General features: G+C 47.9%; 1 protein-coding gene across 2 annotated transcripts in view; it reads left to right on the plus strand.

The window, feature by feature from the left end:
• The window catches only part of DUSP8 (dual specificity phosphatase 8), a 186,283-nt gene that overhangs the window by 144,679 nt on the left and 18,329 nt on the right, over window positions 1-23,275 (plus strand). The window contains exon 1 of one of the 2 annotated variants that reach the window (XM_030201240.1): window positions 8,206-8,458. The exons of the other annotated variant lie outside the window; for it this stretch is intronic. Within the exon in view, the coding sequence (XP_030057100.1) occupies window positions 8,341-8,458 (118 nt within the window). The 5' untranslated portion in view covers window positions 8,206-8,340. Of the gene's footprint in view, window positions 1-8,205; window positions 8,459-23,275 lie in introns of those variants that run through there. 2 annotated transcript variants of the gene reach the window in all.

Here is a 23,275-nt window from a genome sequence, read left to right on the forward strand (position 1 = left end):
GAGCATTGCCCTTAATGGGGGCTGGCTGTTGGTTTCAGAGAGGGGCTACAATTGAAGAGGGACAATCAAGGCTGAGGTTTATGTTTAAATTTGGCCTTGGCATGAAAACCACTCTTCATTGTTGGTAGGTTTGGTGTCAGGGGAGGGGAGAGGAAGTGCATATTTAAGCCATCCCCTCTGAGGGTCAGACTTTGTTCCTGCTCCTCAGAGGTGGCGTTCCCACCCATCCTCCCCCTTCAGTTGTTATCTGTTTTTTATTAGTAGTCTCATACCTTTGGCAATTCCTTTCCTCTTCCTTCACGGTTGTCACAGCTAGCGATACACTTCAGCTAAGTCATGTGGTTGAACCTTAATTTTACCAGGCAGTTAAAATTAAGGTATTATAATTTTGGTCATTTTGACTCAGTGGCAGGGCATGGTGATCCATGGATGCTTCCTAAGCCTTAGCTGATGAGGGCGGGGCCTAGATGAGTGTTACTGGTTTAAGATACTAGCTACCTGGGGACGTAGATTTTCTTTGGACTAGTAAAATGTTAAGCATAATTTATTTTGAGTTTGGGTGTGGAATCTTTAGTACTTATTTTAATTTGCAATAAACAATGCTGTGGCTTTTTATTACCATTTACTTGATTGTGTTCATTCATTGATGTTTCTACTGTTGTTGTTATTGTGTAAGTTAATATTACACTAGTCATGTTTGGGTGGGGGTGGTGATGAGGGGAGTTGGGGAAATTTATTTGTTGTTGGCAGCAAAAGGGGTAAGTCCTAGTTCCCCCACATTAAATAATCATGCTCTAACTATGGTTAAAGTTGTAGAATATGTAAAATCTGTTAAGAATAATTTCAAGGAGGAAGTGACGTCAGCCGACGGCATGGTAGCCTGAATTCACAGCTCTCTTCCCCAAAGCTGTAAAATTGGAAATAACACGATCCAAACGGCGATAAAAATTGCGAAACTGTAAGAAAATACTTCCTGACATACAGACGCTATGAGTAAAGCGGCCTCGACCCGGAAAAAGGAGATGGAAAAAGCGGAGAAAAGCGTGGCGAGTAAGGCCTCCAGACACCGCGAATCCCCGGAGCGCGGGTCTCCGTCGGATTCAGACTCAGCGTTATCTATGGCTGAGACGCGAGCCCCCCCTTCCAAGAAAGGACTGTCCGTTGAGCTCCGCAAGTTAACTGCTACGATTCAGTCGGAGATTAAGCAGTCAAAAGTAGAAATTTTAGAGCGCATGGATACGCTCAGCGCGGACCTCAGAGAATTGGGCGGTAGAGTGGAGGAGGCAGAGTTAAAACTAGATGAGCACGCTGAACTGATTGATAAGCACACTAATATGTTACAGACTATGGAACAAAAACATGAGCTCCTGCAATATAAACTAGATGATATCGAAAACAGGGGACGAAGAAATAATCTCCGTTTCCGAGGAGTCCCAGAGGGTGGAGACACAGAGAACGTGGCAGAAATAGTGCATACATTATGCTCTACTTTGTTGGGCTCTGAGGCAGATGAAATGAGATGCGAGCTGGACAGAGCGCACAGAGCTCTTGGAGCATGAAAAGAGCAGCAGACAAGGGACATAATTGTGAGATTTCACAAGTATGAGATTAAGGAGAGAATTTTAGCCTCAGCTAGGAAGACAAAGAGCCTGGAGTATGGTGGAGCCCTGGTTCAGGTCTATCAGGACCTCTCGTTATTCACGCTCCAGATGAGGAGGCTGATGAGACCGGCGCTGGAAGTTTTGAGCAAACAACAGATACAATATAGATGGGGCTTCCCCTTCTCATTAAATTTCTCTCTGAAAGGCACCAAATATCGGGTGCAAACTCTTCAAGAGGCATGGGACGCCTTGCACGCAGATGAGATGGTGTCCACAAAGACTGCACCTGGAGTGATGGCGCCAGCTACCAAGACGAGGCTTCAGCGATGGCAGAGAACCCCGGGACCCGCAAGGCATAATAACCAGAAGCGTTGAAGCAAGCTGGATCGGGACACTGGGGACATGCTTCCAGGAGATTACCTTGTTGGGTAGGCATTGCTGCAAATGCCAGTTGACTCTGAACATTGATGGTAGGGTTGACAACAACCTTAAAATGTATGATTTTGAAGAACGTTGAAACGGTAAATTGAAAGGAGGGCATAGTAATGAAAGATGTAAGGGTGAGGATTAAGTGGGATCGTGAATGAGCTGATATTGATGGGGAGGGATGGATGTGGGTTTGGGAACTATGTGGTGGGTGAATAACTTCCCAAAGACCCACTTGGAGGACATTGGTCTTCCAATTGGTGTGAATGGAGGGGGTGGGAGGGAGGGGGGGGGTGGGAGGGAGGGGGGGATAGTGAGATATGGGAAAATAAGGGAGAGAGAGGGGCACTGCTGGGTATGCAGGGAATATATTTTGCATTAAGGCACTGTATAGAGATATCATGCAGGGGTGCGATAGAACAGCTTTATTACAAACTACGGTGATTGACATAGACTTAAAAATTCTCTCCTATAATGTAAAGGGCCTAAACATGCCTCAGAAGAGGCAAAAGTTTTATAAGGAAATAAAGCAGCATAGACCACATGTGGTTCTCCTGCAGGAGACGCATTTGGTGGGTAGACATGAAAGGCTTCTTTCCCATCCAGAGTACCCAGTAGTGTATTGTGCATCAGCAAATGGGTCAAAGAAAGGAGGAGTTGCGATCTTGATTCACGCTGCGGTTGGGGCGCAGGTTCTTAAGGTAAAACGGGATGTGGGTGGACGCTATATTTTCATGCATACCAAGATTGATAATGTGGATTTAACCATGGCCTCTATATATGCGCCTAACACGGGACAGGTTGGGTTCCTGGGGAAGGTTAGAAATTCCTTGGCTACTTTTGCGCAGGGCTCACTAGTAATAGGGGGGGACTTTAATACAGTGATGAACCCGAGCATAGATCGTTCAGGGCTCCCCAGAGGCGAGGGTCATAGGGAATCTTTGGCCTTGAAATCTTTGGCGCTTTCGCTGGGCACAGTGGACCTATGGAGGGTAAAACATCAGAGGGTATGAGACTATACATTTTACTCCGCAGTACATAAATCTTATTCACGCATTGACTATATATTTGTGGATGCAACCCTGGTGGAGCATGGTCCTGAAGCAGGGATAGGTAATGTGACTCTGTCGGATCATGCCCCCATATGGGTGACTCTACCAAATATTAGGGCCGAAAAAAAAAATAAAAGATGGACACTGAATACTGGTCTTCTGCGGGAGGGGACAGTGGTGGATGGATACAAGCAAGTGTTGAAAGAGTATCTTGAATTTAATCTAGGCTCAGGACCCCAGCTTAGTATAATATGGGATGCTATGAAGGCAGTGACCCGGGGATATTTCCTACAATTGGCCAGTAGACAATCGAAAGCTCGTAGGGCGCAGATCGCGGAATGCCTGGAAAGCATTCGTTTGCTAGAGGAGCAGCATAAGGCTACTGGCGCAGCTAGGGTTCTGAGAGAACTTAATTCCCAGAGAATGCGCCTTGACTCCATATATTCAGAACACCTAAGCATGCTACAGGCAAAGAATAGGGTGAGCTCATATGCATATGCTAACAAAATAGGGCGCCTCCTCGCCATTAAGTTGCGCAGGCAAAAAGTTGAGCGGAATATCATAAAGATTCGAGATGGTGGAGGAGATACCTTAAGTACATCCGAACAAATACGACACAGATTTGGGGAATTTTATAAAGATCTATATGCCCAGGAGCTTAACCCTTCGATGGAATTGATAGATCATTACTTACAGGATAGTGAACTTACCTCTTTGAGTCACCAGCAGCAGACAATGTTAGATGAGCCAATTACTCCCGGGGAAATCCAGGAAGCAATTAGTAGTCTCCCCTCACATAAATCGCCCGGGCTTGATGGGTTGCCCAATGAGTTCTATAGGCAGTTTGCCCCTGAAATAGCTCCGCTCCTAGCAGATTTGTTTAATCAGGTGGGGAGAGGGGGGTCATTACCTCAATCAATGATGGAGGCATGGATAGCGGTCTTGCCTAAACCAGGCAAAGATCACTCTGAATGCGGATCCTATAGACCTATTTCTGTGCTTAATGCAGATGTCAAAATATTGGCTAAGGTACTGGCGAACCGTCTGGCCCCTATTTTGCCAGTACTTATTCATCCAGACCAAGTGGGTTTTGTTCAGTACCGAAAGGCGATGGACAATATTAGAAGGGCGGTGGATATAATGAACTTGGCAAAAAACAATCAGAAGCCGTTATGTCTTTTAAGCCTCGACGCGGAAAAAGCCTTTGATCGGGTTCACTGGCCCTTCATGTATAAGGTGATGGAAAATATGGGGTTTGGAGTACAATTTCGTAGCTGGATTCGGGCCTTTTACGAGTTCCCTAAGGCCTGTGTTCGGGTCAATGGAGGAAATTCAGACTTATTCAATTTACATAGAGGTACTAGGCAGGGATGCCCTTTGTCTCCCTTATTATTTGCAATGGTAATGGAGCCTTTTGCAGCCCGTGTGCGGTCTGATCCTGATATTTCGGGAGCTAAGATAGCGGATAGAACACATAAATTGGCCTTATTTGCAGATGATGTATTATTGTTCGTCACTAGACCCTTGACCACATTCCCGCACTTAGAACACATGATACAGCAGTATTCAGAGGTGTCTGGATTTAGGGTCAACATGGCAAAATCTGAGGCCCTGAATGTGACAATTCCGGAGGATGTGGTGGAGTCTTTAAAGATTTCATCTCCATTTCGGTGGGCCCACAAACATTTAAAATACCTGGGGGTGAATCTGACTAGGGACCCTTCGGAGCTCTTTAATGCAAATTATAAGGGGTTGGGTAAAATTATCAGGGAAGATCTAGAGAGGTGGGGAGATTTGGGAACATCATGGTTTGGCAGGATAGCTATTCTTAAAATGAATGTCTTGCCAAGACTGTTATACCTTTTCCAGGTGCTGCCTGTGATAATGCCCAGGCGATTCTTAGCTAATTTACAAGACAGGTTGGTGCGATTCGTCTGGGCAGGAAAGCGTCCTAGGCTAGCAAGGTCGCTCCTATATAAGGAAAGGAAAAGGGGTGGACTTGGGGTACCCAATCTTGCATGGTACTACAGGGCAGCGCAGGGGAAAGCAGCACTGGAATGGTATCAAGAATACCCGGACCACCAATGGGTGCAAATAGAACAACACTCTGTGGGTGACAAACCTTTGAGTGCACTAATGTGGCTGCCAAAATCCTTTAGAAGTATAAATGAAAGAGCTTGTCCCTCCATAGCGGTAACGCTCCATTATTGGGATAGTTTGTTCCCTAAGAGACAATGTATATTGACTCGCTACACGCCGATAGCTTTTAATCCTTTATTTTTACCGGGGACGGTAACGGGGATCTTTACTAAATGGTATGAGATAGGGGTGAGAACCTGGGGCCAATTATTTGAAGCTGATATGCTGGTATCTTTCGATACATTGCGGGGCAGATATCCTGGGGTGGAGGGAGGTGACTTTGCATACCGTCAATTAGTATCTCTCCTTAAAAGCAAGGCGGTGAGGGAGGTGATGCAGCGTGAGAAATTAGATTTGGAGGGGATATGTGAGCGACATGCTTCATCTAGGGGATTGATAGGTTCCCTGTACCATAATATAAGCAAGCAGGCGCCTAGTTACGAGGTACATAGGAAAAGCTGGGAGCGAGAGCTGGGGACGAGTTTGGGAGACCCTGGGTGGGAGAGCATAGAAAAAGCAGCTGTGAAGGTGTCAACCCATGTACCCCTGCAGGAGAATGCTATGAAAGTATTATATCGGTGGTATCTCACGCCTGCTCGATTGAGGCGGATTTTCCCAAATGCCTCTGGCAAGTGTTGGAGAAGGTGTGGCCAAGAGGGTACCATGGGACACATATGGTGGAATTGTGTTAAAATCCGTGCCTTTTGGAAGGCGGTACATTACAGGCTGCAGGCTTGGATAGGGTGTACAGTGCCCTGGGCCCCTGAGGTGTTCCTATTTTCAGCTAGGATTGCAGGCTTATTATCATGTCAACAAACTTTGGCAAAGTATGTGGTTGGTACAGCAAGGGTGGTTGTAGCTTCACAATGGAGGAGGGAGGGAGTTCCCCCGCTGGCTAAGTGGCTTAATAAGTTGAGGTATGTACGTGAAATGGAAAGATTGGTGGCTGAGCATAAGCAACAAATGGGGAAATGGCACTCTGTTTGGAAATACATCCCTGTAGACGCTCTGACGAACTAATATGTCTGAGAGAAGAGTGTCTAGTTAAATATATTAAAAAAAAAAAAAAAAAAAAAGAGGTAGTGCTCAGCGGTGCTTTCTTGGCGGAGAGGGGTAGGGGGGCGGGAGGGAGGGTAACTTCTGTTCTATTAAAAAGTTGGGGAAAAAACAAAAAAAAACAAAAATGTTGAAGTTTAAAAATGTTGATATCGGAAAGTTGAAACTATGATGAGTTATACTGTACAAAGCACTAGTGGAATACTGTATTAGTCAAAGGTAAATGTAATCTGCTGGATAGTATTTTGCATTCTTTGTGTTGTTTCAATGAACAATAAAGACTTCTTACAAATTAAAAAAAAAAGAATAATTTCAAGAATCTTATTAGGCACAACGTTACCATGACATGGAAAATTGAGAATATGGAAAGTACACCAAAGTATCAAAATATGAGTTATTAACTTTCCTAATTTTGGATGATGTATCAGGTTTAAAATTTAAGAGCTATTTATGTGAGATATTAGAAGTTCCAGAATCTCCCCTACTTCCTCTATTATCTGCGTATTATGGGGCCCTTTTACAAAGCCGCAGGAGGGCTGATACATGGGTAGCATGTGCCAAATCCGCAATACCAAGTTTGCTGCATGCCGAATCCCACAGTAGGTAATATTTTTCTATTTTCAACCGCAGGGAGCATTCCTGACGGTAATTGGCAACACGGCCATGTTGGCATGCACTGCATAGTTACCCTACGGGGTAGCACATGAGCTCTTACTGCTAGGTCAGTGGCCGTAAATAGTGTTATGGAATTTGTCATGCAACTATGGTAGGCGTGCGCTAGTTTTAATGTCTGCGCACGCCCATTTCCCGGCCCATTAAAAAAATGGCCTTTTTGCCAGCCACAGTAAAAAGTGGCCCAGCGCACACCAAAAACACATGCCCACACTACCATAGCCCACTTTTTACCGCGGCTTTGCAAAAGGACCCCTACATGCCTACAAAGCAAATGTGGACATCTAAAAGGGAAAGGGTAAAGCAAGGGACTTCAAAGTCTAGAGTTAATTCTTTATCAGCAGGGTTATCTAAGGTGGCTGAGAATGCTGCCGTGACCGTGCTGTTAGAAGCTGATCATGATTGGATTTTCCTTCTTGTGAAAAAAAATTTGGGGTTGCACTATTGGGATGTTCCCTTTAATTTTCTGGCACTTAGGTCTCAGTTTTTGGCATTAGGTGCTACCTTATCCTTTGTAAGTATAACATGAGCTGGGATCAACAAAAGACCTTTTTTTTTTAAACTTTCCATGAATCCAGAGTGTCATATGGATCCAAAAGATGATCGACTGTTAAAGCCTTGAATTTATTGTTTGTTATTGGCAAGTGTTGGCTTCTTGTTGGCAAGTAGGAAGCTTTCTTTATCTCTGAAATTTATATTTTCATTGGATTCTGTCCTCAGGGTGTGGGTTTACTGCAATAGTTTCTTTCATTATATTTCAGAATGATCAGTATGCTGATAAACATAAAATTCAATTTTAAAAGGTTGAACTAATATTTAAAAAGAAAAGAAAACAAGCGTATCGATTTTTTTTTATATATATTCACCTTTTATACCCAGATCCCCCTCCTCCTCCCCAGATTTAGCACTTCCCCATAGAGATGCCTTTTTGGATGTTTCACATGAGTGCCCTATTATGCAAGTATCCGCATCTCATTATTGAACATGTGTGGAATATACATGCACACATGTGTCACTGACATATGAATCTCTGTAGAGGGAATTTCGTATTTTTGGATCACGTCTAAAGAGAGATGATGTTTATGGCAACAGGGGCCTGTGTACAGAGAGCCTGGGAAGCTGTGTCTTTAAGCAGCTGAGGAAAACATGTGTCAGTCCTTAGCAGCAACAGAGCAGAAGGAGGAGGGAGGGAGGCTGCATGTCTGTGCGATGAAGCAGGAATGTGGGCTGCGTGCCTGCTCCATTAGCTAGCACCGAGCAGCAGGGAGGGCTGAGCTCATTCATAGTCTCCGTGGAGCTGGCTGCGGGTGGCTTACTCGTGCAGAGGCACAGGGGTGCAAGGGCTCCCCACTTTCTGGTGCAAGAGTCGTCATCCCCCCTTCTTCGCCCCCAGCATGCCTTTGAATCTGACCATTTCTCCCTCCGAGGACCAGTTCTGGACCGAGATGCACGAGGGGCAGCTGAAGCTGAAAATGCGGGTGCGGAGGATGAAGGAGAGCCGGGAGCTCCGAGGTTTGTAGGCAGCTTCTGCAGGGGAGGTGGGCACGCATACTATACTGCAGCCGGAGGCGAGGAATCTGTGGGCAGCCCCGGTGCAGTCTGCAGTCAGAAGGCGGGGGGAGCTGGGATACACAGATTGCTTTCTGCTGGAGAAAATGCTGTAACATCAGTTGGATTTTGGGAGACTTGCTTCTCTTGCTTATAATGTTTGTGTGTTGGGGGAAGGGGTGAAGTCTTTTCCTTCTCTTGCCTTTCTGGGCACAGTTGCCCTCGGCATAGCCCTAAACACACGGTCGTCAGGATCTGCTTTCCTCCCTCAGTAGCTCAGGCTTTACTCTCTCATACTGCTCCTTTCGCTTATGTAACTGAATTTATTGTTGTAGTAGGGCATGAAAGCAGCAAGCCAAAAATAGGTTAGGAAATGTGTGGTCGTGTTCATATGAGGTGGAGGGATGAATGTTACAGCAGTGCTACCTGTACCATGATGCCATCTGACATCTCCAGTGTCCCCAAACCACCTCTGAGCCATTTACCTTGTCTCAGTTCTGGTTAGCATTATACCATGTTACTAATAACATTACATCTGTATGTATCAGAAAAGAGACTTTCCCCCATTACATGCTTTATACATGGATTCACCATAAGCATGTAAACGTTCCCATCACTCACCCCTGCAGCAGTGAAGGATCAGGTAGAGGGAAGAGCAGGACTTAAGACTCTGACAATAGAACATTACAGTTTATTTTGGATCAGTTTGATAAAATTACTCTACGCATGCCTTTCCAATTGGGAAGTTTCTATTTATAATTACCATTCCCATAGACAGAGTCAGCCTTTCAAGAGCATGAAATGACACCGCTGCCATTCTTCCTCCATGGTTAAAGTAAAAAAAAAAAAAAAAAAAAACTTTACATTCCATGGAAAATGACCTGTTTGTGAGCAAGCTGAGGTTGATGACACTGGCAGCCCTGTTTAGTGAAAAGTGGGGGACATGCTAGGGTCTCCAGTGACCTGATGCGTGGTTGGCTATGTCACCATGGATCACATACACACACACACACACACACACTTCGTCCAATCCAGGCAAGGTACCCCCTTACTCTGTCATGTGGATGGTTGGTCACTTTTGCTCTTCCCAAGACCAGCAGTCTTTTCTGTGACTAGGAGGCGATTTCCATCCCTTTTGAAGTGCATATTTTTAAAACCCTCCACCCCATAAGTGCACACATGCACACTGTATTCTTTCAGATGTGAAATCCTCTTATGCTGAATAGAGGGGTGGTCAAACCACTCTTTTCTTTTAAACATAAGACTCTCTTTCAAATCACCCTTTGCACAGAGGAGTCTTTTTGATCTTTTTGCTTCAGACACGTTACTCCCACTCTAGAGAAAATATTGGTTACAGAAAAAAAAAGTTGAGGCTGTGACGTTAAATTCTGTGGTAACAAAGCTTCTTTTAGAACAAACACATCTGCTGCCTCCCAGTCAGCCTGATGTGAAGAGAGACACCACTGTGTGTTTGAGTTTTCCAAGAACAAGGATGTGTTAAAAGTTTGCCACTGCTTTTCACAGGCATTCTGCAGCCCCGGCAGGCGTTCATCGCTCCCCTTGCATCATCTGTCCAGACAACTTGAGCCTCTTGTCTCTCTGCCCAACATAGTTGTGCCATTGGTACAGAGTTACCCAAGAGAGTGACACATTCTCTGTAGCTTACAACAGGCTTTTAAAAACAATGTATCCCTGTTAGGGCTTAAGCATTCACTTACTCATCACCCCCTCCTGCCCTTCTGTAGACTGCATCAAGCAGGGAGTGGAGTTCTGCCACTAAGGGCATGCTCAGAGTTTGTCAGTTCGGACATTGTACAAGGGTGGCAAACAGGGGCAGCTGGGAGGGAGAGAGAGAGAGAGAAGAGAGGTAGCAAAGAGTTGAGGTCAAACCTAAAGAATAGATGCTGACATCCACACAAATCCAAAGAACCAACAGCGTGCATCAGTGCAGGAAGGGTGGACAAGTTTCAAATAAACTATATGTCTGGGTAAACGGCTTCTGAAATTTGCCCTTATATGTATGTATATATGTGTAATTTATGATAGGCGAATAAAGGGTATGATACATACCTGTAGCGGTTGTTCTCCGAGGACAGCAGGCTGATTGTTCTCACGACTGGGTTGACGTCCGCGGCAGCCCCCACCAACCGGAAAAAGCTTCGCGGGACGGTCGGCACGCAGGGCACGCCCACCGCGCATGCGCGGCCGTCTTCCCGCCCGTGCGCGACCGCTCCCGCCAGTTGAATGACAAGCAATAAAGTATAAAACACAACTCCAAAGGGGAGGAGGGAGGGTAGGTGAGAACAATCAGCCTGCTGTCCTCGGAGAACAACCGCTACAGGTATGTATCATACCCTTTCTCCGAGGACAAGCAGGCTGCTTGTTCTCACGACTGGGGTATCCCTAGCTCTCAGGCTCACTCAAAACAAGAACCCAGGTCAATGGAACCTCGCACCGGCGAGGAAACAACAGAAATTGACCTACGAAGAACAACTAACTGAGAGTGCAGCCTGACCAGAATAAATTCGGGTCCTGGAGGGTGGAGTTGGATTACACCCCAAACAGATTCTGCAGCACCGACTGCCCGAACCGACTATCGCGTCGGGTATCCTGCTGGAGGCAGTAATGAGATGTGAATGTGTGGACAGATGACCACGTCGCAGCCTTGCAGATCTCTTCAATAGTGGCTGACTTCAAGTGGGCCACCGACGCTGCCATGGCTCTGACACTATGAGCCGTGACATGACCCTCAAGAGTCAGCCCAGCCTGGGCGTAAGTGAAGGAAATGCAATCTGCTAGCCAATTAGAGATGGTGCGTTTCCCGACAGCGACCCCTAGCCTGTTAGGGTCGAAAGAAATAAACAATTGGGCGGACTGTCTGTTGGGCTGTGTCCGCTCCAAGTAGAAGGCCAATGCTCTCTTGCAGTCCAATGTGTGCAACTGACGTTCAGCAGGGCGGGTATGCGGCCTGGGGAAGAATGTTGGCAAGACAATTGACTGGTTAAGATGGAACTCCGACACCACCTTCGGCAGGAACTTTGGGTGAGTGCGGAGCACTACTCTGTTGTGATGAAATTTAGTATATGGAGCATGAGCTACTAGGGCTTGAAGCTCACTGACCCTACGAGCTGAAGTAACTGCCACCAAGAAAATGACCTTCCAGGTCAAGTACTTCAGATGGCAGGTATTCAGTGGCTCAAAAGGAGGTTTCATCAGCTGGGTGAGGACGACGTTGAGATCCCATGACACAGTAGGAGGCTTGATAGGGGGCTTTGACAAAAGCAAGCCTCTCATGAATCGAACGACTAAAGGCTCTCCAGAGATGGCTTTACCTTCCACACGATAATGGTAAGCACTAATCGCACTAAGGTGATTCCTTACTGAGTTGGTCTTGAGGCCAGACTCTGATAAGTGCAGAAGGTATTCAAGCAGGTTCTGTGCAGGGCAAGAACGAGGTTCTAGGGCCATGCTCTCACACCACACGACAAACCTCCTCCACTTGAAAAAGTAACTCTTTTTAGTGGAATCCTTCCTAGAGGCAAGCAAGACCCGGGAGACACCCTCAGACAGACCCAACGCAGTGAAGTCTACGCCCTCAACATCCAGGCCGTGAGAGCCAGAGACTGAAGGTTGGGGTGCAGCAACGCTCCGTCGTTCTGCGAAATGAGAGTCGGAAAACACTCCAATCTCCACGGTTCTTCGGAGGACAACTCCAGAAGAAGAGGGAACCAGATCTGACGGGGCCAAAAGGGCGCTATCAGAATCATGGTGCCGCGGTCCTGCTTGAGCTTCAGTAAGGTCTTCCCCACCAAAGGTATGGGAGGATAAGCATACAGGAGGCCGGTCCCCCAATGGAGGAGAAAGGCATCCGACGCTAGCCTGCCGTGTGCCTGAAGTCTGGAACAGAACAGAGGCAGCTTGTGGTTGGTCTGAGAGGCGAAAAGGTCCACCGAGGGGGTGCCCCACGCTCGGAAGATCTTGCGTACCACTCTGGCATGGAGCGACCACTCGTGCGGTTGCATGACTCTGCTCAGTCTGTCGGCCAGACTGTTGTTTACGCCTGCCAGGTATGTGGCTTGGAGGAGCATGCCGAACCGACACGCCCAACGCCACATCCCGACGGCCTCCTGGCACAGGGGGCGAGATCCGGTGCCCCCCTGCTTGTTGACGTAATACATTGCAACCTGATTGTCTGTCCGAATTTGGATAATTTGACAGGACAGCCGATCTCTGAAAGCCTTCAGTGCGTTCCAGATCGCTCGGAGCTCCAGGAGGTTGATCTGCAGATCCTTTTCCTGGAGGGACCACAGACCCTGAGTGTGGAGCCCATCGACATGGGCTCCCCACCCCAGGCGAGATGCATCCGTCGTCAGCACTTTCGTGGGCTGCGGAATTTGGAATGGACGTCCCAGGGTCAAATTGGTCCGGATGGTCCACCAGAGCAGTGAAGTGCGACAACTGGTGGAGAGGCGGATGACATCTTCTAGATTCCCGGTGGCTTGGAACCACTGGGAAGCTAGGGTCCATTGAGCAGATCTCATGTGAAAACGAGCCATGGGAGTCACATGAACTGTGGAGGCCATATGACCCAGAAGTCTCAACATCTGCCGAGCTGTGATCTGCTGAGACGCTCTGGTCTGCGAAGCCAGGGCCAAGAGATTGGTGGCCCTCGCTTCGGGAAGGTAGGCCTGAGCTGTCTGGGAATTCAGCAGCGCTCCTATGAATTCCAGAGATTGAGTTGGCTGGAGATGGGACTTTGGGTAATTTATCACAAACCCCAGCAGCTCCAGAAGTTGAATAGTGCACTGCATGGACCGGAGGGCTCCTGCCTCCGAGGTGTTCTTGACCAGCCAATCGTCGAGATATGGGAACACGTGCACTCCCAGCTTGCGTAGGTAGGCCGCTACCACCACGAGGCACTTTGTAAACACTCGTGGGGCAGAGGCGAGCCCAAAGGGCAGCACACAATACTGAAAGTGCCGTGCGCCCAGGCGGAATCTGAGATACTGTCTGTGAGCTGGCAGTATCGGGATGTGAGTGTATGCGTCCTTTAAATCCAGGGAACATAGCCAATCGTTTTTCTGAATCATTGGCAGAAGGGTGCCCAAGGAAAGCATCCTGAACTTTTCTTTGACCAGGAATTTGTTCAGGCCTCTCAGGTCTAGGATGGGACGCATCCCCCCTGTTTTCTTTTCCACAAGGAAGTACCTGGAATAGAATCCCTGCCCTTCCTGCCCGGGTGGTACGGGCTCGACCGCATTGGCGCTGAGAAGGGCGGAGAGTTCCTCTGCAAGTACCTGCTTGTGATGGGAGCTGAAAGACTGAGCTCCTGGAGGACAATTTGGAGGCAGGGAGGCCAAATTCAGGGCGTATCCGCACCGCACTATTTGGAGAACCCACTGGTCGGAGGTTATGAGAGGCCACCTTTGGTGAAAAAATTTTAACCTCCCTCCGACCGGCAGATCGTCCGGTACGGACACTTGTAGGGCGGCTATGTTCCCGTGGATCCAGTCAAAAGCCCGTCCCCGGCTTTTGCTGTGGAGGCGCAGGGGGCTGCTTAGGCGCACGCTGTTGACGAGAACGAGCGCGCTGGGGCTGTCCCTGTGCCTGACGAGGCCTTCGGGCCGGCTGGTTGTACCTACGCTTTGCAAAAGAATAGGGTGCAGCCTGCCGTGCCCGGGAAAAACGCCCACCCGTGGGGGCGGGTGCTGAAGGCGCCCGGTGGGAGAGCTTGTCGAGAGCGGTTTCCCGCTGATGCAGTTGGTCCACCATCTGCTCGACCTTCTCACCGAAAATGTTATCCCCCCGGCAAGGGACGTCAGCCAGTCTCTGCTGGGTGCGGTTGTCCAGGTCAGAGGCACGCAGCCATGAGAGCCTGCGCATCACTATACCTTGGGCCGCAGCACGAGATGCCACGTCACAGGTGTCAAAAATCCCCCTGGACAGGAACTTTCTGCACGCCTTCAGCTGCCTGACCACCTCCTGATAAGGCCTGGACTGCTCCGGCGGGAGCTTATCGACCAGGTCCGCCAGCTGTTGCACATTGGTCCGCATGTGGATGCTCATATAGAGCAGGTAAGATTGGATGCGGGTCACGAGCATGGAGGACTGGTAGGCCTTCCTCCCAAATGAGTCCAGAGTGCGAGACTCCCGCCCCGGGGGCGCCGAGGCGGTATCCCTCGAACTCCGTGCCCTCTTGAGAGCAGAATCCACGACCGCTGAGTCATGGGGCAACTGGGGCCGCATGAGCTCTGGGTCAGAGTGGATCCTGTACTGGGACTCTGCTTTCTTGGGAATGGTGGGATTAGTTAATGGTCGCACCCAGTTCCGGAGCAGCGTCTCCTTCAGGACATTGTGCAGCGGTACCGTGGAGGACTCTCTAGGTGGTGATGGATAGTCGAGGACCTCGAGCATCTCGGCCCTCGGCTCTTCCACAGAGACCACGGGAAAGGGAATGCTTATAGACATATCCCGCACAAAGGAGGCAAAGGAGAGACTCTCAGGAGGTGAGAGCTTCCTCTCCGGTGACGGCGTGGGGTCCGAGGGAAGGCCCGTAGACTCCTCTGAGGAGAAATATCTCGGGTCCTCCTCTTCCCCCCACGAGTCCTCATCCTCGGTATCGGACATTAGCTCATGTAGCTGAGTCCGGTACCGGGCCCGGCTCGACGTCGAGGCACCGAGGCCTCGGTGTCGTCGAGCGGTGGACTCCCGCGCCGGCGGGGACGGAGCTCCCTCCATCGACGTCGACGGGGACTCCACCTGCGTGGCTGTCGAGACCGGCACCGCAAGCGGCGGCGGTGTCGACTGCCCCGGCGCCGGGCTAGAGCTCGCCGGCGCCACAGTCATCGGCGCCGAGGGCGCAAGCACCCCCGGCGCCGGCACAGCCTGGCGCATCAGCCCTTCCAGGAGCCCCGGAAGGATGGCTCTGAGGCACTCGTCCAGGCCCGCTGCCGAGAAAGGCGGTGGGGCCGGTAAGGGTGTCGGTGCCAGAAGCTGCTGGGGGCCAGGAGACGGCACCGAGGTGCCGGAACCCCGACGCGTCGGTACCTCCACCACCGACGGAGATCTCTCCTCTCTGTGATGACGCTTCGGCGTCGACTCCTCTTCAGGCACCGAGGGCTCCCGGTGACGGCGCTTCTTGTCCTTCTTCCGGTGCACGTCACCGGTGCCGGAGGGCATGGAGGAGGAGGAGGTCGATCCCCCTCGGTCTCGAGGTACCGGGTCCGACAGGGTTCGGTCCCGTGGCTCACGAGTTGAGGGAGTGACCGGGGCCGACTGCCCACGCGGTCTCTCTACCCCACTCTCGCCGGCGGACCGGCGGGCCGACGGGACCTGTTCTCCTGGGGTCGCTGCCATCGGTGCCGATGTCTCGGGCATCGATACCGGTACCGAAGAACCGGCCTTCGATACCGATGCCGTCGAGGTCGACGTCGAGGGGCCGGCGCAAGTTCCAAAAAGACGGTCCCGCAGAACTTGCCTCGCAACCTGAGTCCGTTTCCGGAGACCGAGACACAAAGCACACGACTTGAGATTGTGCTCCGGCCCGAGGCACTGGAGGCACCAAGCGTGGGTGTCGGTCTGCGAGATCGGCCGGCCGCAGCGACCACACTTTTTAAATCCACTCGGGACCTTCGAGGACATCGACGGAAAAATCGCGTCGGCGAAGTCAAAGTCGGCAATGGTGGCTAAAATCACACCACGAAAATTGAAACCGACCGAGCGGCCACTAGGCCGCAACGAGGCGTCCCCGCTAGAAAGCGAGGGAAAAGGGAGGAGCGCGTGCTCCACACGCGCAAAATTCTTTTTTTTTTTTTTTTTTTTGGATAACAAAACGAAACGAAAGAAGAAGAGGCCGAAAAGGCCAAGAGCGACGACCCGCGTAAACGCGGTCGAAAATTCCGGCGGCTGAAACGAGAGAGTTGCAAAAACACGACTCTCTCAGTCGCGGAAAAAAAGTAACTGGCGGGAGCGGTCGCGCACGGGCGGGAAGACGGCCGCGCATGCGCGGTGGGCGTGCCCTGCGTGCCGACCGTCCCGCGAAGCTTTTTCCGGTTGGTGGGGGCTGCCGCGGACGTCAACCCAGTCGTGAGAACAAGCAGCCTGCTTGTCCTCGGAGAATAAATGTTTACGATGGCAGATAAAGATGAAGGGTGGTCTACCTAGTCGGCCAATGCAGCAGATAAAGACCCGTGTGGTCCATCCAGTCTGCCCAACAAGGTGACCGATCTACGCCCACCACTATATGCAGCCCCACTCACCCATGCTTAAACGCTGGTTGTCAAGTCTCCATCATGCCACCATATAGGCAGCCAAACATGATGGAGTCTTGGTTATAACCACATATCATCCCCAAGATCTTGGGCAAGTTACTTAACCCTCCATTGCCTCAGGTACAAACTTAGATTGTGAGCCCTCCTGGGAGAGAGAAATATCCAGTGTACCTGAATGTAACTCACCTTGAGCTACTACTGAAAAAGGTGTGAGCAAAATCTAAATAAATAAATAAATAAAGTATTGCTGACAGTATTCAGTTTACCAGTCAAGATGTCTTCCCTTCCCCCTCCCCCCCCCCCCCCCCCCCCCCCGAGCTGCACAGCACACTCACTTGCAGCATGTAGTGAAGTGGTTAGGGTTGTATTGCCATTCTCTGCAGGTTATACCCAATATTTGTTTTAGGGTTGTAACGGCCACGCAACAAAGTTTAATATTAAACATTATTTATTTATATACGATATTTCTTAAACCAGCATTCATACAGGCATCATGGCGGTATACAAAAAACAGTGAAGATTATGGTAAACAAATGATGTGAACATAACGTATATTTCTTTTGAAAACATCTTCCTCAGTGGCCTTGCAGTGGCTGCTGAGGAGGCTGTGAAGGCCCTGTGGGATGGCAGATTCATAAAGGCAGAGATGCATTTTCCCCACAACCTGGAAGAGAAAGCACTGTCCCCATCTTCCAATTCCTAGGTTTTATGCAGTTACAACAGTGAATACTCCATTATTCCTCCTAGCATAGTCCCTTGTCACTAGGGCTGGTATGAAGGTATTAGATGCCCTAGGTAACTTGTGCCCACCTCAATTAATATTCTGGCCCCTACGCCCCTGCCATTGAGCTTTAGCTAATGAAACTTCTCAATCATGACCAGCCCAATTCTTCTCCTACTCCCCCTCCCACAACAATCCTGTAAAAACTCAGAATTGAACACCATATTTTTTTTTTCTTAGAATCCTCAGAGAAAAAAAATTCAAATCTGCATTGAAAACTTGGCTCTTCTCGCACTTGCGCCTTTGTTGCTTTCATTTCCCTTTGCCGTCATGTGTACAGCTAGACACTGGCTTCTGTGCTTTTTGCTAGATTTGGTCTTCTGGCATTCTGGAAAAGCTGACTAGATTGAAGGTAATGGCAGGACAGCAGGATGATTCCATCACATAATCCTCGCAGTGTTTACATTGTTCTATTCTATTCCATAGATTTATATTCCTCCCGATTCCATAAGGATTCAGGGCGGTTTACAGTTAAGAAGTTAACTACTATTGGTTGAGAATTACATTATAGCATTACAGACAGTTAAACATTCTAATTCAGACTTTCAAATATTGTTAAATTCCTCAGTCTAATTCTTTTTGGTTTTGTTTGTGAAGAATGTATAGCCAGATTGTGAGAACAGTTGGTACTTTTACAAGCACAGCTCTGCTCTTGGCCTGCAGAACCCTTTGCTATTTCGATAACTCGGTTCCCCACCCCTTCCCCCACCTCACAGCGAGCAGTTACGACAATGGTCCTCACTTTGTTTTTTTGTTAGATCTTTTAATGGAGTTACAAAATGTATAACACAGAAGGAATTACATAACAGCTTGGACAGATGATGACATTGAATTGTTATCTTGTTATTCAAAGAGATTAACATCTCAGTTGCTCAGGGGTAGATTTCTCAATACGTATAATAGGCAAGTGCCTAGGGGAAGCTGCCCCACCTTTGAAAGTTCTCCCCTGTTACTGGAAATAGCAATCCTGCACAGCCCAATCATTACTTGCGGTTGGCTGGCCAGTGCAACATTAAGGAGATACTCCTCCAGTCCTGCCACACTTCCTAATTTTGGAGAGAGATCCCCTACTCTAGCTGAAAAAAGGCACTCATTATTTTATAGACCTCTGTCATATCTCCCCTCAGCCGTCTTTTCTCCAAGCTGAAGAGCCCTAGACTTTTCAGCCTTTCCTCATAGGGAAGTCGTCCCATCCCCTTTATCATTTTCATCGCCCTTCTCTGTACCTTTTCTAATTCCACTATATCTTTTTTGAAATATGTTTTGTAGTCTCTATCAAATAATTTAGATACAGCCCCTTCTTTCTTTGAAAATTGCTGTTCTAGCTGGGAGCTTGTAGTCCCCTATTTGTTAACTCTTGTTTACATTTGTAGACTTCCGTTCTCTTTTTCACTGTCTCTCAATGACTGGGTCTGGAAAGAAGATTTCCTCCCAAGTGTTCATGATGTTTAAGGAGGATATTTTACTAGTTGGGTAGTACCATGTTTCCCCGAAAATAGGACATCCTCCGAAAATAAGACCTAGTAGAGGTCTTGCTGCAATTTGAAAATATAAGGCCTCCCCCGAAAATAAGACCTAGCAGGGGAGGCCTTATTTTTCGGGGAAACATCGGGGTCACCCCCCCCCACCCGAGATCAGCGGCTCCCCCCGCCCTCAGTCGCTCCCTGAACTAACCTCTTAAACGCTTCCTTTCACCTTCGCACTCGCCGCAAGCAGCAGGGCAGGCCACTCCTTCCTTCCGTGTCCCGCCCTCGCATGACGTTACGTTACGTCAGGCGAGGGCGGGACACGGAAGGAAGGAGTGGCCTGCCCTGCTGCTTGCTGCGAGTGCGAAGATGAATGGTGAAAGGAAGCATTTAAGAGGTTAGTTCCGGGAGCGACTGAGGGCGGGGGGAGCTGGCGATCAGGGGGGGGGGAGCCAGCGATCTCAGGTGGGGGGGGCGACCTCAGGTGGGGGGGGCGACCTCAGGTAGGGGGAGGGGACCCAATGTTTCCCCGAAAAATAAGGCCTCCCCTGAAAATAAGACCTAGCGAGTCTTGGGGAGCAAAAATGAATATAAGACAGTGTCTTATTTTCGGGGAAACACGGTATTTCCTTTCTCTGGAAATACAACCCAATGGCCCTAGACATCTTTGTCTAGTCCAGTGCAGGCTGCCCTCTCTCTGTGCAAGTTCTCAATTTTCTAAGGCTCCATTTCTGTATTGATTGGGAAGCATTCCAGGAAGATTCTCCTTATGAATGTAATCATGTTTATGACCTCTTTCTTCCTCGGGGATTCCAAAGATACAACTATAAGAGCAATCATCTCCTTTTTTTTTCTGTCTCCTGATTTAGTTTTATACATTTCAATATCCCCTTTTAGTTGCTTCATGTTCTATTATGTATACGTTGGAATCTACTTCTTCCATTTCCTTTTGGAAGAAAGCTAGTTTTGTTTCCACTTTTTCTACCTTCCTCTCTGTATTTGGATGTGTCCATATCTCTGGTCTCCATGGACAGGGAGGTTGATATCTTCTCTCCAAGTGATTCATTCTTTGGACTCTTCTTGTAAAGTTCTGGTTTTAATTGGTTTCCTCACCACCTTTCTCATTTTGTTTTCTTAAATAATTTTGCTGCTGGACCACTGATTTAAGCATCTTTGGAGTATAATTGGGGTTCAAGCAAGGGATACTTCTGGATCAAGTCTTTATACTGTGCTTCCATAAGAGGAATTCCTCATTCTACTTCACCTGTGGCCTTCAGCACATCTTACTGTTCCAGTACAGGATTACCCCAGTAGTTTGTTAGCACGGAGCATAGTTGGCTTTTGACTTGTGTAGTGTGCGTTTGTGTAGGGTTACCATATGACTCCAGGAAAAGGAGGACAGATTGAGCCAGTCTGGGTTTTACTTCCATTGCTAGAAGCAAAACCCGGACTGGATCAATGTGTCCTCCTTTTTCTGGAGCCATATGGTAACCCTAGATTTGTGGGCAAAGGAACCAACTTTTTAAAGGTATTGAGGGTACTAAACTCCTCACAAGCTACCCTTTCCGTGGACACAGTGAAGAGACCTGCTCCATACTGAGGCACTAACTGGCACCCATGCAATTATACAATTATTCCCGAAGGCTGTAAGGGACCTCAAGGGTTTATAAGACTTGGTGGCGGCACCTTCAGAGCTGCCGAATTACCTGTTACAGGAGATAGACTTTTTGGCCGGTCGTGGATTTCTGTCAACCTCATCCTGGTGCATTATGGGATCTGCAGCACTGATTTCAATGTATAGAATCATGGACTACAAATACTACACTGCTTTAAGGTGTAAGTTTAGAAACCAGGACCGGCCAAAAGTCTCCCTCCTGGAATGGATAACTTGGCAGCTCTGCACCTTCCTTTTAAAACAAACTGATTCATATTGTTTTGAAATCTAAAGGACTGCAACCAGCATATACTGCAGTGTGAGAACAGACTGTCATTTCCATGGAGAACATGCATGGCTTGTGTGCCAGTGGATAAGAAGCAAAATCATATGTCTGTTCTCCCAGCACTTGAAAGAGAGGCAAGTGAACTGGTATCTCTGAGTGCCCAGCTTCTGATAACATGATTCTTCTATTTGCCAATTGACCTATTCTTTAAGAATACAAACAAATTATGCATTATTGTAATTTCACACGTTAATGCAAGCTCCATTATTCTCAGTGGGACCTTTTACTAACTGTTCACTTAATTCAAATTAATATGCATCAGCATGCATTAACTGGTTAATGCATTTGAGTAAATGAGGCACTGTGATTGGAAGTGATCACTGAACTGCAGCTCTCTCCCCTAGACTCATAAGATCCTGTATTCTGGCATTTATAAAGGTGCCACCTGGATCCAGATTTGCCCAACAGAGTTGATCCAGTCCTGGATTTACCCCATTGCATGCAGGGACTTGTAGTCTTGCTTTTCTTAGAGTATGCAACCCTGGATCAACCCTGTCGGGCAGATCTGGATCCAGCCAACAACCCTAGACATTTATCATGTGAGAAACATAATCTCTGTTGCCTTTCATGTGTTTGATAGGTATAATTCATGCCACACCAGAGACAGAGTAGTGGGATGGCAGAAGAGGCCACAGGCAACCATGAGTTATGGTCGAGTTCATTTAAATGGTAGCCACAAGAACAACAACAAAAATGACAAATTTGATTTTATTTCATGTCAAACACAAAATATTCCACTACCTTTCCTCATGCAGTACTTGGGACATCAAAGTGAAGCTTTCTAGCAACAATGCATTGTCACAGTTTCTGGATTATGACCTCACTGTATGCATCATGAAGGGGATTGTGTCCTTTATAAAATAGGCTAAAATAGGCCATATGACCTTCACACGTACGGAACATTTTGTAAAGTTATCCCCACATATATTCAGCTAATCTAGCATTCTTCAGATTGAAAGTGCCTCTAAGATAACTGGTTTTACTGGTATTTTCCTTTTTTTGTCATACTTTTCAGAGAACAAAGGCAATGCTTGCAGCAGTTTATAAGGAAGTACAGTAGGACTTTCCCATCATGCAGAAACAGATGTTAGAATATATCTGGGAAATTCCAGATACTCAGATGTCTGTATCATAGTGGTTTTCCAGTTCCTTTAATCCATCAATCACACAGATCCCAGTGCCTACAGAATGATGGTGAAACCTCAATCTGCCAGGTCACATTCAGCCAGTATATGCTGAAGTGCAGCACTTATAGGACAATTCTATAACTGGGCACCCGATGCCATGTGGTGAGAGCTTATTCTAAAATGGCATTGGGACACCCAGAGTTTGTTCAAAGAATACTAGTGTAGCCCTGTATTGGCACACCTTACATTTAGGCTCCCACAGTTACACCAGATCTAAATCTGGTATAACTGCAGGTGCCCAAATATAGCAATGGTGTGCATAGGGTTCCCTATGCAGTCAGGTTTTCAGGCTAATGAATATTCATGAGAGAGGAGTGGAGGCAGTGCATGCAAATATCTCTCACGAATATTCATTGTGGATAGCCTGAAAACCTGACTGGCTAGGAAACCCCAGGACCAGGTTTGGGAACCACTGACTTACTGTATTCTGTAAGTTGCTCCCCCCCCCCCTCTAAATCTATAAATAGCATGCACTTTATAGACTACCTCATTTATACATGTAACTTAATTGGACCTAAATTGGCACTTAAGTGCCGCTAATTGTCAACTGGCACTAAGTAGAACTCATTGGCACTAAAGAAATAAATAAATAAAAATAAATTAGTAGTTGCCCGCATTAGTGAGGTACATCCCTGTTCTATAAAGCTGGTGCCTAAATCCTGGAGTGGAAGAGTAGCCTAGTGGTTAGTGCAGCAGGTTTTGATCCTGGTGAACTGGGTTCTGTTCCTACTACAGCTCCTTGTGACTCTGGGTAAATCACTTAACTCTCCACCTCCCCTGGTACGAAATAAGAGCCTGTATTTAATATGTAAACCAGTTTGATTGTAACCACAGAAAGATGGTTTATCAAGTCCCATCCCTTTTCTCTCATAGTGCACAACTGCAGTGAAAGCGTACAGGAGGGTCAGGGGCATACCAAGTATTTTAGCACGCACTTAGTTAACTCACACCTAAATGCAGCTGTTGTGCCTGCTATAGAGCAGTCATTAGTGGTCAAGCCTGCATTGAGCCTGTGCTAACTTAAGCGATTGTTCTCTAACGGTTTTGGTGCACAATTTGGCCATTAGAGAATACGGG

This window comes from Microcaecilia unicolor, chromosome 4 (genome assembly GCF_901765095.1).
Source record: "Microcaecilia unicolor chromosome 4, aMicUni1.1, whole genome shotgun sequence".
In the NCBI taxonomy this organism is placed as follows: domain Eukaryota; kingdom Metazoa; phylum Chordata; class Amphibia; order Gymnophiona; family Siphonopidae; genus Microcaecilia; species Microcaecilia unicolor.